The 16,656-nt window shown below is 43.4% G+C and overlaps 1 protein-coding gene across 2 annotated transcripts in view; it reads right to left on the reverse strand.

Moving 5' to 3' along the window:
- Positions 1-16,656, reverse strand: part of FARS2 (phenylalanyl-tRNA synthetase 2, mitochondrial) — a 220,580-nt gene that overhangs the window by 96,010 nt on the left and 107,914 nt on the right. For both annotated transcript variants that reach the window (XM_054164080.1, XM_054164081.1), the window contains exon 6: positions 2,367-2,527. In XM_054164080.1, coding sequence (XP_054020055.1) covers positions 2,367-2,527 — 161 coding nt within the window. The remainder of the gene's footprint in view (positions 1-2,366; positions 2,528-16,656) is intronic.

Genomic DNA, 16,656 nt, shown 5'->3' on the forward strand with positions numbered 1-16,656 from the left:
CCCTTCTGGAGCAACAGAGCAATCTGTCCCCCTCTAAACTAGGACAGAGGTCCATCTCAGTTAAGCACAGAAAGGATGGGCATTTACCCTAGCCTTCAGAGGCTGCAGGACTCCGTTTGCATAGTGAAAGGCTCTCAAACCAACTGGACTGTCTTGAGTCAGCTCAGTTGGGCTGAAAAGCACTGTGCGATCTTGCACGCAGAAAATCTGACACTCTTTAGTGTCTATTGAAATTTCTTGTAACACCAACACTGGAAGACTGGATAGAAGTTTTCTTTCTTTCAAATATGCTATGAATAAACCATGTGAGTCATTAATTATAACTCTAGAAAGCAAACAGACACAGAAGGTCTGCCCACTTGGTTTTACTGCATACCTGAAAAATAACACAAGTAAGCAAGCAAGCAAAACTAGCTTATTAACTCCCATCACACAATACCTTATACTAGCACCAAAGATTATTTCACAATGTTCTCATTAGGATGATCATTATCCCTTTAGAAAGAAATGCCAGTAGGAACTAGAATCGTGTAATTGTTTCAGTTGGAAGAGACATCTAAGGTCACTGACTACGACCATCAAACTAACACCATCATGGTCATTAAACCATGTCTCAAACAGCCATGTCCACGTGTTTCTTGAACACCTCTAGGAAGAGTGACTCCACCACCTCCCTGGGCAACCTATTCCAATGCTTGACCACTCTTTCTGTGAAGAAAGTTTTTCTAATATCCATCCTAAACCTCCCTTGAAAAAATTTCAGGCCATTTCTTCTCATTCTATCACCTGGTACTATGGAGAAGAGACCAACCCACACCTCACTTCAACCTCTTTTCAGGTAGTTGTAAGAAAGCAGTGAGGTCACTCCTCAGCCTCCTCCTCTCTAGACTAGACAATCCCAGTTCCCTCTGCTGCGCCTCATTATGTTTGCTCTCAAGACCCTTCACCAGCTTTGCTGTCCTTCTCTGGACACATCCCAACAACTCAATGACTTTATGTAGAGAGGGGCCCAAAACTGAACACAGTATTCAAGGTGCAGCCTCACCAGTGCCGAGTACAGGAGCACAATCACTTCCCTACTCCTGCTGGCCACAGTATTCCTGATACAGGCCCAGATGCTGTTGGCCTTCTTGGCCACTTGAGCACACTGTTGGCTCATGTTCAGCTGACTGTCAACCAGTATCCCCAGGTCCTTTTCTGCCGGGCAGCTTTCCAGCCACTCTGTCCCAGGTCTGTACTTGGGGTTGCTGTGACGCAAGTGCAGGATCCAGCACTTGGCTTTGTTAAACGTCATACAGTTAAGCTTGGCCCACTGATCCAGCCTGTCCAGATCTCTTTGTAGAGCCTGCCTACCCTGAAGCAGATCAATACTCCCACTCAATTTAGTGTCATCTGCAAACTTACTAAGGGTGCAAACAGTTCCCTTGTCCAGATCATTGATAAAGATATTAAAGAGAATCGGTCCAAATACTGCACCCTGGAGAATGCCACTAGTGACCAGACACCAACTGGATTTAACTCCATTCACCACCAGTATGTGCAGCTATTGAGCTCAAAAAACCTCAGTGTGAGATACCAAGTGTTCTGATGCTTTGGTGCTTCAGACTGTCAAGCATCTACACAGCAATATCAGCTCAACTCCCCCAAAGACCAGTGATACCACCTGATGTGAACTGTCTCATGCTCCTGCTGAAAAAGATTATGGAAGTAGCATTTCCATTCAATCCATGCTTGATTACTTTGCAACTACAAGAAGTTAAAGCAAGATGGCTAACCACAAAATCACCTGAGCAGAGGAGTTACAAACCAAGTAGAAGGTGAGCCTGCACTCTCCCCCGCCATCACTGTGAGGAAGGGAGAAGGCTGAAGAGCTGAGAGGCTAAAGATAGCAAAGCATGTTCACAAAGCATTTTGCCAAAGTTTGACAATGCAGCTCACACTGACTTCAGTGAACATGAAGTGAAAACAATGGGGAAATTTTGGAATGTGTTGTGATATTTAATGTTCAGCATCAAACATATTTTTTAATGAAACAGAATGGTGGACACGACTCAAGAACATACCCAAACAACACACAGGCCTAAATCAATCCCTATTCTGGATACATTTATAAGTTAAATGTATTGCTTAGTTATTACTCAGAGCGGAGATATTCACTGCCTATCAGAAGCACCTCACAACATGATTTGGTTGAAAAAAATGCTATCATCAAAAGCTACCATGGTGTTATCAAAGAGTCATGATAGCTGTAAAGCTGCTGCTTAAAACCCTAACCAGTTAATGGCACAGAATTTTAATTGTGTGATGTTTCCTATTCTACACACACTTGTTACTGACATAAAGTTATGATCTATATATAATTTTACCTGGAATTTTATCTTTTGCCAAATGTGAGGCACAACAAACTGTTTCAAGAAGCGTTCATCTTCACTCCAGAAAAGTCGGATGTCAGGGATATCATACAGGATCATGGCCAGCCTCTCCAAACCCAAGCCAAATGCCCAGCCAATTTTTTCCTCAGCACCAGCTGCAATAAACAAGCAAGATAAAAATACAAGAGCTTAAGTTTACAACATGAAAAACTGCGGATAAAATGTTCACTGTTTACCAAGAAAGAACAAAAAGGTGAAGTAACAAGACAGGGAAAAAAAACTACAGGTAACTGCCAAATGGAAAATCTAAAGGCTGCAGGACAGAAGTCCTAAAAAATAAGACTACCAAGTAAAGAAGTTCCTCCTCATGTTAAGATGGAACTTTCTATGCTCAAGTTTGTGCCGGTTACCTCCTGTCAGTGGGTACCACTAAAAAAATGATTGGTCCCATCCTTGTGGCACCCATCTGTTGGAAGCACAAATATTGGAAACAGGAAAGCATTAGCATCCAGGTCTAAAACAGACATTGTGACTGGGTGAAGACCCAGCTGTCCCTGTTTGTGATGGGATCAAAAAAGAGTGTTGGCTGGAGCCAGGTATGCCTCTGGCATTCCTTTTGTCTTGCTTATCACAGAAGTTATCTGTTCCCATCTGCAATCAGCTTTTACTGGCAGAAGTCGATTTTTCCTGGCAGAAGATGATTTTTCCCAGCAGAAGACAAGCCCATGAAGAAATGCTTGTGCAACCAAACAGGGGCTACAGTCTCACCTCCAGGCTTTACACAACAGAAAACCAAGGTACAAATATTAGCCCTTTTGGGAACCCAATGTGTGGAGGAGAATTTGACAATGAAGACCTGGGGAAAACATTGCTGGGCTCTGTCCTCCTCACCCTCCCCAGAAGGGATGCCCTTTTGGTATGTTGTGCCCTTGGTTAAGAGAAGAGTGTACTTTGTCCCAGGTAATTACACATGTAAATACTATTGCATTTTCTTACACCTGTGCAGAGATTTCTGCAGTTAAGTTCCTATTGCCAGCAATGACAGACTCTCTGCGTATGTTGTAAGTGTAAATAAACCGTGTTATTGGTGCATCTGACTGCTTGAATGCAACTGGACCTACAGCAAACCGGACTGTTTGTACACCTGGTGTTGGACCTACAATCTTGGCAAAATTCTATTGCTTTTTGTGCATCCAACTGTTCCCTTTGAAGAGAACCAGACCTACAGCAAAACTGGGCTGCCACTGTGTCCAGTGGCAGACCTAGAGCAACCCATCCCAACTGGTAGCCCTGTTAAAAGACAAGTCCAGGCATAACTAGCCCCTCTGATCTCTGAGGACTCAGCTAGAATGCAGGGGGATTCATCTCTTACTAAATTTACCCCTCAATTCTTGCACAACACCCTTTTTTTATATGCACAGACAAGATTTTTTTCCATCCTTAGCCAGATTTAATTCCAAGAGGGCCCTAGATTTTCTTGTGGCTTTCCTACATCCTATGACAGTGTTCCCATATTCCTCCCAAGTGGATAGTCCTTTTTCCACATACTGTGAACTTCCTTTTTACATTTGAGTTTTCACAGAAACTCCTTGCTCATACATGCAGGTCTCTTGCCACCCCTGCCCGATTTTTCAGTCAAGGGAATGCACTGATCTTGAGCTTCAAGGAGGAGCTCTCTTCAGCCCCCTATCTTCTAGAGCCCTAACTCATGAGATTCTCCCAAGGAGATCTCTGAAGAGGTCCAAGTTGTCTTTCCTGAAGTCCAGGGTTGTGATCCTACTTACTACCCTACTTCCTTGCATGATCCTGAACTCCACCATCTCATGGTCACTGCAGCCAAGGCTGGCCCCAGCCTTCACATCACCAACCAGACCTTCTTTGTTCATTACGACAAGCTCCAGCAGTGCATCTCTCCTCACAGGGTCCTCCACCATCTGTGTCAAAAAGGTATCATCAGTGCTCTGCAGGAACCTCCTGGACTCTCTATGCCTCGCTGTGTTGTCTTTCCAGTAAATATCAGGGTGGTTAAATTCCCCATTATAATCAGGGCATGTGATTGCAAGGCTACTTTCAGCTCTCTGTAGAAGGCCTCATCATTTTCCTCTTGCTGATCAGGTGGCCACTACAATATCATTCATATTAGTCTGACTCTTAATTCTTCCCCACACACTTTCTCAGGGGTCTGAGCCAGAACATTTTGCACTGCACAAGATTTGCAGGATGTGTTGTGCAATAGGTACAGGTTGACAAAACTTTTTTCTGACACTTTGGTCACACTTGCTTTATACCTATGCTGGCTTTTATTTAACAATTTTCTCTAGTCCTGTAAAGCTGCCAAGAAAGAAATCTTTCAATAAAGCCTAAACTTGTCTTAAAATTGTTGTTCTCAGCAGTTACTGAGAAGTGAAAATTAAATTTTGATCTTGGACTTAGGCAAAGTCAGGAGCATACAAAAGCCTGCATAAGAGGTATGCTTCACCAAGTGGCCAAAAATTAATATGCACAAAGCACATGTAGCTGAAAGCTGGGATGAGTTCCAAAAGCAAAGACTTGAATTTGATCTCCTGCTTCCAGTCAAAATCTGTTCATGGAGAAAATTCAAGAACTAAACTGGTGGGAAGAGGAAGATCTCAAGAATATATATCTGTATATCTCAAGGATATACAGACTACATCATGCTTTATAAAACATATCAGTGCTTTCAACTGTGTAGAAAGTAAGTCATGGAAATAATGAATATGTGACTTGACACAAGCCATGAAAAATTCCTAAAACAAAGACCTATGCTCACATTTAAATTCTATGTGATTAACGGACAGCTTACAAACAAGGCCTTGAAAAACAGCTTCTGCAAATTCTTAAACATCTGGAGGTGTTTAAGAAAAGACTGGATGAGGCACTTAGTGCCATGGTTTAGTTGATTAGCTAGGGATTTGGTTGGATTTGATGATCTTGATTGACAGCCACCTAAACATGAGCCAGCAGTGTGCCCAGGTGGACAAGAAGGCCAATGGCATCCTGGCCTGCATCAAGAATAGTGTGGCCAGCAGGAGCAGGGAAGTCACTGTGCCCCTGTACTCTGCACTGGTTAGGCCACACCTTGAGTCCTGTGTCCAGTTCTGGGCCCCTCAGTTCAGGAAGGACATCGAGACACTTGAACGTGTCCAGAGAAGGGCAACAAGACTGGGGGAGGCCTTGAGCACAAGCCCTATGAGGAGAGGCTGAGGGAGCTGGGGTTGTTTAGCCTGGAGAGGAAGAGGCTCAATGCTCTCTACAACTACCTGAAAGGTGGTTGTAGCCAGAAAGGGGTTGGTCTCTTCTCTCAAGCAACCAGCACCAGAACAAGAGGACACAGTCTCAAGCTGCACCAGGGGAGGTTTAGGCTCGAGGTGAGGAGAAAGTTCTTCACTGAGAGAGTTGTTCACCATTGGAATGGGCTGCCCAGAGAGGTGGTGGAGTCACTGTCCCTGGAGGTGGAGGTGTTCAAGAGGGGATTGGACGTGGCACTTGGTGCCATGGTTTAGTCATGGGGGTCTGTAGCGACAGGTTGGACTTGATGATCTTTGAGGTCTCTTCCAACCTTGGTGATACTGTGATTATTCCCCCTGGTTGATCCTGTGAATATTGCTAGAGCTTAGGAATGCAATTCTACCTGAGGTCTGCAGCAATGAAGCAAACCATGTCTACCTGTGTTAAAAACAAACTATTTAAAATTATTTCCTATTTGAGATAAAACTCCTATATGTTGGGAGTCTGGTTTTACACAGAAAAAAGAATACTATAGTGGGAGAAGAACTTCCAAAAGCAGAAGGTCAGGTGTCTGGGATGTTAAGCAACCAAGGCCAAAAAACTCACTGAAGTTTCTTGCTGAATGTCTCTCTTCAGTGAACAAAAACACAATCCAAACTGTCCTATTATTCTCTAACTCCATTAAATTGATGCATTCAGGCTCTCGTGTGCAATTCAGTTTAAATTAGCTCCTGAAAAAGGACTTGGCTTTCAGGCTGTGCATGCTAAGTAAGCCACTCCTCGAGAACTCAAGAGAAGAAGTAAACATTCAATTATGCCTGTTCTGTGGGGAAAAAAGAACTTCTTTTTCTCATTCTCACATGTGGAATAGTTTTCTAGTGATAACAGTCACTGTTGAGACCACAACTTTGTCTCCTGGGTCAGACCGATCTGTTCTGTCTGCTCCGCTTGAAAAGTAAGTGAAAAAACTTTAAAGGCTTTGATTGAGATTTTAATATGTATGCTTATTTTGTTTCATCATCAAAATACCTGGGTACATACTAAAGGAACAGCCTGTTATAACCATTTCTACCCAGGGAAGCCATCCACCAGATTCATCTTTCTTCTTATATGTAATTAACACACATTTCACCAGTATTTCACCAGGCCAAATGTCTGCAAGCAGAATGTTCCCAATAGGGAGAAATGGATGACTGGAGCAGAAGAGGACAGGAAAACTAGATGAGCAAAAAGAGGAAAGAGTAAACCCAAGCATCAACAAGGAGGAATATTCCCACCTTGAACTGATACTTTCAGCTTCCAATTCTTTTATCTTTCTGCCCCTAACATTCTTCAGTCCTCCTCCCATGCTCCTTTCCATCTTCCTATCTTTGCACTTCTCCCATCCCCACATGACCTCCTAAGCACTGACAACAAAATCCATGACAACCAGAATCTTACTTAAAACTTCAGTTAGTTGTTTGGGTTTTTTTCTAACCATGCACTGCAGTTAACCTGCAACCTTTCACATTATATCAGATAAAGCAGACACTTAACTCCCAAGGGCAATACAAGATACTAGTTATCAGCTACAAATACTTTTCTGATGTATGGTCTACCTTTTCCTCTGTACTTCAGCCTACAGAGCTGAACAAAGAGCTTCTTTAGTTTTTGAGAGATTTTTTTCCCTTTCTCCAGACATCTCCATGGATGACAGTGCAACTTCCTGTCCTAAGTCCTGACCAAGTCTATAGTACAGTTCAGAAATTCAGTTGTGTGTTTTATTTCTTCACAGGTAGAAGTACAGCTGTACAATTTCCTCTGTATATATTCATTGCCCTCAGATGCAAATCTTTAGCAACATTTCACCAATATGAAACTTGACTGTTCAGTGTCTTACAACAAGTTTTTGTTCAAGAACAACAGGCAGAGCAAGGAAGAACACAAATGCAATCCAATCTTCCAGTAAGAAATCCTTAAACATCACAGAATCCCAGCATGATGAAGGTTGGAAGAGACCTCTGGAGAGGTCCAACACCCCTGCTAAAGCAGAGCTGCCCAGAGCAGGTTGCTCAGGATTCCAACATTCAGGCAGATTTGCAATCTCTCCACAGGACACTCCACAACTTCTCTGGGCAGCCTGGTCCAGTGCTCCCGCACCCTCACAGCAGAGTAGCTTTTCCTCATGTTCAGATGGAACTGCCTGGGTTCCCATTTGTACCTGTTGCCAGACACCACTGAAAAGAGTCTGGGCCCACTTTCCTTTAAACTGTGATTAGCATCAAGAAGATCTCCTCTCAGTCTGCTCTTCTCCAGGCTAAACAGCCCCAGGACTCTCAGCCTTTCCTCCTCAAAGAGATGTTCCAGTGCCCTCAGCACCTTTGTAGCCTCCCCTGGACTCTCTCCAGTAGGTTTCTTGGCTCTGTTGAACTGGGAAGCCCAGAACTGGACACAAAACCCCAGTTGTGGTCTCAGTAGGTAGAGTAGAGGAGGAGGAGAACTTCTCTCAACCTGCTGGCCACGCTCTTAATGTACCCCAGGAGAGCATTAGGGTTTTTTCCACAAGAGCACACTGCTGGCTCAAGATTAAGTTTTGTCCATGAGAACAGCTTGAAATGACAACAGCTTTATCTACCTTTGAAGGAAGACAGCTTTTCCTTAGAAAAGATACCCGAAGAAGACAAAGACTACCACATAAAACTCCAACTTCCCAAACTGCTTGGGGGGAAAAAAAAATCATTCATCTCCCTCTATGTTCATATAAACTCTCAATTATAAGTAGTTTTTTGTATGTGCAGTAGTTATAGCAGTATATAGATACAGAATGACTCTACCAAGCTTATAATTGTATTACACTGATTCATAAGTGAGGATAGCAACAGAATATCTCCATCTTTCAGTTTTCTAACAACCAAGAAATGGCCCACAAAAGTGAGTGTTAACACAACACTTGGTGTTTTAATGAACCATTCAAATAATCTGAGATGCTATAATTAAGGTGCCTAAGGAACACTAAGATGCTCTCATCTTAGAAATACATTATGATGCTCTCTTCAATGAGTCAAACAAGCATTGATTTTTCTATGCGACTTTGCTCCATTCAGCACAGAGAAGTGGCAGTGGTTAAGCATCCCTGCTTGGGTTCCTTGTGTTGCTGAACATGGAAGCCAAGTGCCCTATCCACGGAGTACAATACAGGCAGAACTCTGAAGACACATTCTTTTTTCTGTGAGCTTCTCAATGAAGCGTTCAGGGCGACAAAAATTGAATGCTTGAAAAATGTTAAGGAGTTGTTTTCCCTTCTTCCACTTCTCCCCTTCTTGTTGAGGATGTCTTGCTGTTCCCTGTAGAGCAGACTGGGAACTAGGGAACAGAGACTTAAAGATAAAAAGCATCTATTAAGTTTGCTCCCAACCTGAGACACCTGGGACTTGATGTTTCTGAGCATGGCATTTGATATGTCCAAAGTACAGCTCACAATTACTACACCTGCAAATTTGAGCACTCAACATTTTTACAGATCAGATCCCATGGCCTGAAGTCAGACACTGACACACACAACAGCCACATGTGAAAAAGTTTGTTAGGAGATGTTGCTACACTTAATTAAGAACTTCCTCACACAGGAAGGAAGAGAACTGTAGAATGGTTTGGGCTGGAAGGGACCTCTGGGGGTCATCTAGTCCAACCTCCCTGCTAAAGCAGTCACCCACAGCAGGTTGCCCAGGACCACAGTGCCCAGGTAGGTTTGGAATCTCTCCAGAGGAGACTCCACAACCTTTCTTGAGGCAGCATGGTCCAGGTCACCGGCACACTCACAGCAAAGTCTTGCCTCCTGTTCAGATAGACCCTCCAGAGTTCCAGGTTGTGCCTGTTGCCCCTTGTCCTGTTGGTGCCCCTTGTTCACTGAAAAGAGTCTGGCCCCTGCCCTTCAGATACTGCCCAACATTGAGAATATCCCCTCTAATGTCTGCTCTTCTCCAGGCAGAAGAGCCCCAGGTCTGTCAGCCTTTTCTCCTCCAAGAGATGTTCTAGTCTCTTCATCATCTTCACAGCCTCTGCTGGATTTGTGTCTCTTAAATAGGGGAAACATCACATGGTGGGGACAGAGGACAGACCACTTTCTTGGTGGGAAAAGAGACTATCTCTCAAGTGTGTAATGGAAGGGTGGGTATCAGAGCACCTCAGTGGGAAAGCTCCACGTTTCCAAGTTTTGTAACCTCCTCAGGAACCATACGAATGGAAACATAAATGAAAGGTTACTGCGCTGACTACATGGGATTTTAATGTGCTGATAAAATATTTAAATGAATTAACAGAGAGAACTATTCATCTATGTTTCTTTCTGGAGGAATAAATATATTAAGAAAAATAATTTATCTTGCTCAGTTGAAAAACTGCAATTTAAAGCCCCTTGTTAAAGAGATTCCTCTCTCAAAAACATCTCCAGTTCTCCCACTAATGGTTCCTTTTTCCACGGTTGGCAATTAGTCTGTTGTTATGCACCAGACTTCATTTTGGAAAGGTAATGATACTGACATTTAAATAAATGAATGAAAAAAAGAAGTGTTAGATCCCCTAATTTTATAATTCCTAAGTAATGACAATTAATGAAATACTATTTTCCACTGGGAATTTTTCCAGGCAAAGGATAAAGGGGCTGCTGGGCTTTTAAGATTTACTCTCCTAATCAAGTTGTGCCTTTTACAGCTATCAGAAATATAATTAAAAGAAGACCCTTCCTAGAAAATAAATCTACAGATAGTTTTTAATTAGATCTCGCTTCCTTTCCAGTTTGAAAGTTGACAGCAATTGCTAGAGAAACTGCCAGCTGTATCTGGTGATTTCTGCCCTGCACTCATTTAGAGAAGCCCATCTTGACTATCAGTCCCACTTGTCAATAGAGGAGAATCTGAAGTATATTAACATTTAGTTTTACAGGACAGATACTAATTGGGTTGTTATTTTGTCACTAGGTAAATTTTCAGTGACCTTTCCAAAAAAGAAATAGCAAGTCAATAGAAACAGTTTCTTAGTGGCTTCCTCCGTCATATCTACAGATACTCACCAAAATTCTTCAGTAAGAGTATTTGTAAATATGAATTGTATCAGCATAGCTATGGATGAAGATTGCATCAGCCCAAATCACAGCATCACAGAATTGTCAGGGTTGGAAGGGACCTCAAAGATCATCCAGCTCCAACCCCCATGCCATGGGCAGGGACACCTCACACTCGATCGGGTTGTAATTGCACTGCACTCCACCATGCTCTTGACACCCTTCCCTCCAGCAGTTTGGCTAATACTAAAGACAACATAAACCCACATGGTCACTTTAAAAGCTGGCAGGGCTGGCTCCAGGAACAATCTACCTCTCTCCTGAAAGTAAGGGAAGATCTGGAGTCAGTTAGTTTGTTCTCCCAGAAGTGATAGGACATGAGGAAATGGCCTCAAGTTGCAGCAGGGGAGGTTTAGTTCAGTCTTTAGGAAATTTTCATCCCTAAAAGGGCTGTGAAGCCCTGGAACAGGCTGCCCTGAGAATTGGTAGAGTTCTCATTCCTGGAAGGATTTAAAAGCTATGTAGATATGGTGTTGAATGACATGGATTAGTGGCAGTGCTGGGTTAACAGTTGGACTTGATGCTCTTAAAGGGCTCTTACAACTAAAACATTTCTATGATTCTAAGATTGAAAATAAATGGGTAGAAAACAGGATAAATTAAAAATGGGAGTACAGTTGACAGAGCAACAAATTCACTGGGTTTAAACACAGTGGGATGGCTCCCTTGAATGGAGTGAGATGGGTAGAGAGAGCTTTAAAACCTCAGTAGCAAAATCCTGAGCATCCTGTTCTGCTTGGGACTTGCTTCAGCCAGGAGGCTGGATGACAGACCTCTGCAGGTGCCCTGTGATTTACACAGCTCTGGGATTGTGGCTTTGTGTGTCTGTGTACATGTAATTCTTTATAGGAAAATCATGCTCAATCTTTGCTAAGGACAAATTTTCATCTGGGAAAAGCCCTGAAATATTGATCTCAGCAGAAAGCTTTGCAGAGAAAATAGTTGGACTCAATGATCTGAAAGGTCTTTTCCTACCTAAATGATTCTGTGATCTATAGATATTACACAGGATTTCAGTGGGCTTAAAAAAAATAAAAGGAGTCTGAAAGACTGTATCATTACAGTGCCAAAAAAGATGGGAGGTAGAACGTGACAGTGTGATATTCTTTCTCAGCAGATGACATTTTAAACAAACACACTCTCAGGTCATTTACATGCAAACTCCCTGCCAGTTCTTGCTGCAGCAAATAGTTAAATGTCTAATTTGGGGGAAATAAACTGCATGCTTTCTACATGGCAGCATTTTAAGTAGCATCTTTGGCTTCCTCTCCTTATGAAACTACAATCAGAAAGACTTCTATAAATGTCACTTGTCATTCATGGAGTATTTTATCATTTCAAGGCATGGTAGACAAACTATTTAATATTTAATACAGATCTTGGGATTATGGCACCATTTCAGATGAAAAAGAAAGAAGGGCTCCAACACCTCCTTTAGGAAGAGATGCCTGATTTCTGGGTGCTCCTATTTGGGCTTTGGAGGATTGTGAGACCTATCAAGGTCCTGCCACCCAGGATATGCAAACTGGCTATTGATTTCATAGTATCACCAAGGTTGGAAGAGACCTCAAAGATCATCAAGTCCAAGATTTATGACACATTCATAGTACTCAAGAACTCTGAGTCTTCCAATCCATCACTCAATAGGATCATTCTCAAACGACATCAAAACTCTCAAATGACATCCACACACCCACACTCGCAAATCACTTTAAGAGTACTGCAGTGAGATGCTTACAGTTGACAAAATCAAACCAGGAGATTTTAGGAATTCTCACAAATTAAAGACACAACGTGTCCAATTCTACCAAACCCTAAATTTTGCAAAGGATTAGCCAACACGGTGAAATGCTGAGTTTCATATCCCGCAAAATTAATGTAGTCCCTGTAAATCATACTAAACAGCATCTTTTTGCCTTTTTTGGGGTTTTTTGAGCTTTACACACAATTATTTGTATTTCAGTTTAGTATTTTGAAAAGCAGAAACCTCTGCTAGGAATACAGTATTTCACACCATAACCTTGATATAAATAATTCATTCGAATCAAATAGATCCTGATGAAAGCAAACAAACAAACAGAAAAAGATCCAGGTGCTCTCGGCTGGTTCAGCAACCACTGCCTTGAATTTGATACTGCAGTTTCATTGATGTTCCAGTTCTGAAACTCTCACAGCAGTGATAGGAGCTGGAGTTCTGCTAAGAACAACAACAACAACAACAAAGAGGCATGCATAAAATGGAAAATGGCTCACCAAATAAAACACATCAATGTTTGGTTTTGTGGTTAAATTCCCTTGAGATTTGTTAAATCTTGTTATTAGTCTGTAAGAAAAGAGGGGGAAAAAACCCTGCAAAGGTACCCATATCCTAATTAGCAACGGTATGTCTAAGTATTTCTTTGTTACTTGGAAGCTGGCCATTTCTGTGCTGTGCAGTGAGTCTGGATGGAAATTACATACAAGAAAGAGTGGGAATTTTCAAATAGCCACACAGGTACACAAACCCATCTAGACCAAAGGGGATTACAGGCTGCCACTCCTCCATTACTAATAAGGGATTGGAAAAATGATAATGCCAAGTTGAAAACCCCTACAAGGAGAGCTCACCATCTGGCTTGTCTCAAACCCAAAGGGAATTAAACAATAAGAGAGAATAATTTCCCAACAGTGCTGCAGCAGCACAGAGCAGAAGACAACAACCAGCCACAGCCTAGAGACTAATGTTTATGAAGCATTTTTGCAACATGATTCTTTCTACTTTTTTTCCAACATCAAGCCTTAGGGAAGTGCTACAATTAATCTTGTCTTAGAAATGACAAAATTTGAAGCATACTAGCCATTTCCTCAAAGAAAGCAAATCATTAACCAAGTGAACAAGACAGGTCAGAGTTATTGATTCTTACAATTGATTTCTGAATCATGAAAACAGACTTCAACAGAAGTTTCTGTACGTTGCTCCAACTTCAGGAAGCTTTTGAACTTCCAAACACATTGAATTCTACACGATGATGCTGCGTTAACAGAATCTTAATTATACAGTTTTAAATTACTTCAGCTAATCAATCACCTACTCATACTCTCTGTGAGGAATTTGTCATGACAAATTGAACAGAAGTAAGAGTCCAAGAAGATCATTTAAAATTCTTAAATAGTCCATAGAGAAGAACCTGGGAGCGCTGGTGGACAAGCTCACTGTTAACCAGCTATTGTTCTTGTGGCCAATAAGGCCAATGAAATCCTGGGGTGCATTAGGAGTGTGTCCAGCAGGTGGATGGAAGTTCTCCACCTCCTGTACTGTGCCATACTCAGGCCAGCTCTGGAGTACTGGGTCCAGTTCTGGGCTTCCCAGTTCAAGAGAGACAGGGAACTACTCAGGAAAGTCCAAGCAAGGGCTGCAAAGATGCTGAAGGCACTGGAACATCTCTCTGGGGAGGAAAGGCTGACAGACCTGGAGCTGTTTAGCCTGAAGAGCAAACTGAGAGGGGATCTTCTCAATGCTCATCAATGACTAAAGGGCAGGTGTCCAGAGGACAGGGACAGACTCTTTCAGCAGTGCCCAGGAACAGGACAATGGGCAAAGGGCACAAACAGGAATCCAGAAGGCTCTATCTGAACATGAGGAAAAAATTCTTTCCTGTGAGGATGCTGGAGCCCTGGACCAGGCTGCCCAGAGAGGTTGTGAAGTCTCAATCTCTGGAGAGATTCCAAACCTGCCTGGACATTGAGATCCTGGGCAGCCCGCTCTGGGCAACTGCTTTTGCAAGCAAGCTGGACTAGATGAACTCCAGATGATTCCAGGTAAGAAAGAAATACCTGCAATCTTTGGTTATTGCCCTTGTCTGCTGTAGGCTTTTCCCATATTTCCTTGATACAAATATTACTGGCTATGATACAGAAGGGCAAGATGGACCACTGATGAGCTGAAGCACCAAACTAACAAACATTCCTTCCACCGTCTTTATTCATTAGCATGGTTTTAAAATAGACATACCCTTACAAATGGAAACCACAAAATGTTATAAAATCATTGTAGTTGCACAGTGTGAGACCCCAAATGTTTCACTGGCTCAAACAGCGCCACTGAAGGCCGGGGAACTTCTGGGAAAGCAGGAGGGAGCAAGGGGGCGGGAGGAAGCGGCTGGGCTCGGCTCTGCCGCACCTCCCACGCCGCTCTGCACTGCCTACTGTGCATGGCCGCACGGCTCCCCGTTCCCGCCGGTGCCTGCACGCCTGGAGTGCTCCGCGGCAGGCAAACATGTGGCACAGCCCCGCGCCTCGGAAAGCGACGGCGGCAGGCGGGAAAAGGCAAGCGGCAGCGACCACGTGCTACGGCCCTGCGTCCCCGCCGCTCCGCTCGGCCCCGCACCGTTCGGCTCCCTCCTCGCTGCCTGCATCCCGGAGACGAGCCATGTCGTGGCCCTGCTTCGCTCTGCCTGCTGCCTAGAGAGGGCCATGTGGCACGGCCCTGCTCCCCGCCGACCGCCAAGAAACATGGAACCGCTCCTGCGACAATGACACCATTGTCAAGGGAGAGAAATGGTGACATCCCTTCTCTTGGATATGTATTTTTCCCACTGCCTTTTTTCTCCTGTTTCCTCTCTGCTCTGGTTTAATCTAATAAACTCAGTTCATTAGCTGTTTGGCATCGTTTTGCTTTCAGTTACTCCAAGGGAATTACTTGAACGTTAGCACGGCTACCCTTCACCCCCTGCTGACCAGGGTTGGTAAGGGGGAATACCTTGAGTCTTGGCACACAGGCATGATTTAAAATCATAGAAAGCTTCAGGTAGGAAGGGACCTTCAATGCCATCTAGTGCAACCTCCCTGCAGTCAGCAGAGACATCTTCAGCTAGAGCAGGCTATTTGGAGCCCCAGACAACCTGACCTGCATTGGTTCCAGGGATCAGGCATCTACCATCCCTTTCGGCAACCTGAGACAGTGTCTCACCAGCCTTGGTGCAATATATATGTATTAGGTTTAGGCTGAGCTGGAGTTAATTCTCCTGAAAGCATCTTTCTAGTGCTGTGTTTTGCAGTGCTGTAGCTGGGTGTTGATAACACACCAGTGTTTTGGCTGCTGCTGAGCTGAGCACTCAGGCTGTGCTTTTCCAACATTTCCCCACACCAAGAGTACGCTAAGGGCACACATCCAAGCTAGCTGACCCAAACTGACCATAGGGGTATTCCATGCCATATGACATCAGCTCGGATAGAAGAACAAAGTGAAGGAAGTAGGAGGATTCGTCCATGGCATCTGTCTTCCAAAGAAAGCACCAAGCGTAGAGAGCCCTGCTTCCCGAGACTGACCACTGTCCTGCTGATGGGAAATAGAGACTAATATCTCCTTCTGGTTTTGCTTCCGCATGGTCTATTGCTTTTGCTTGTCATTATTATTAAATTGCTTCTGTCTTAAACTGCCTTTTGTTGTATTTTCCCTGTCCATTTAAGAAAGGGGGTGACAGAGTGGCTTTGGTGGTCATTTGGCCCCAAGCCAGGGCCAAACCACCACAATATGTCTTCTTTGTACCTTGCATAAATCTCTCTTTGTAGTTAAAACTAACATCCCTTATTCTGTTGCAACAGGCCCTGCTAGGAAGTATTGGCCTCTAAGGCCTCTAAGTACTGAAAGCCCGCAATAAGGTCTCCCCAGAACCTTCTCTTCTTCAGGCTGAATAGCCCCAGCTCTCTCAGCTTGTCCTTACAGCAGAGGGGTTCCAGCTTTCTGATAATTTTTATGGCCTCCTCCGGACCCACTCCAACAGGTTGTTGTGCTGAGACTTGATATTAAATAAACTCAAGCAAATCATCACAATTTAATTGTTGCTAGTTCCTGAGATGTGTGTGCTAGTCGTGTGTAATTCTAAAAGGTTTTTAGCCTCTCAGAGCTTTTCATTATGGTTGCCTGCTTTCCTGAACAATTAAAAATGCCATCAGTCA

Source organism: Dryobates pubescens, chromosome 9 (genome assembly GCF_014839835.1).
Source record: "Dryobates pubescens isolate bDryPub1 chromosome 9, bDryPub1.pri, whole genome shotgun sequence".
NCBI classification, from domain to species: domain Eukaryota; kingdom Metazoa; phylum Chordata; class Aves; order Piciformes; family Picidae; genus Dryobates; species Dryobates pubescens.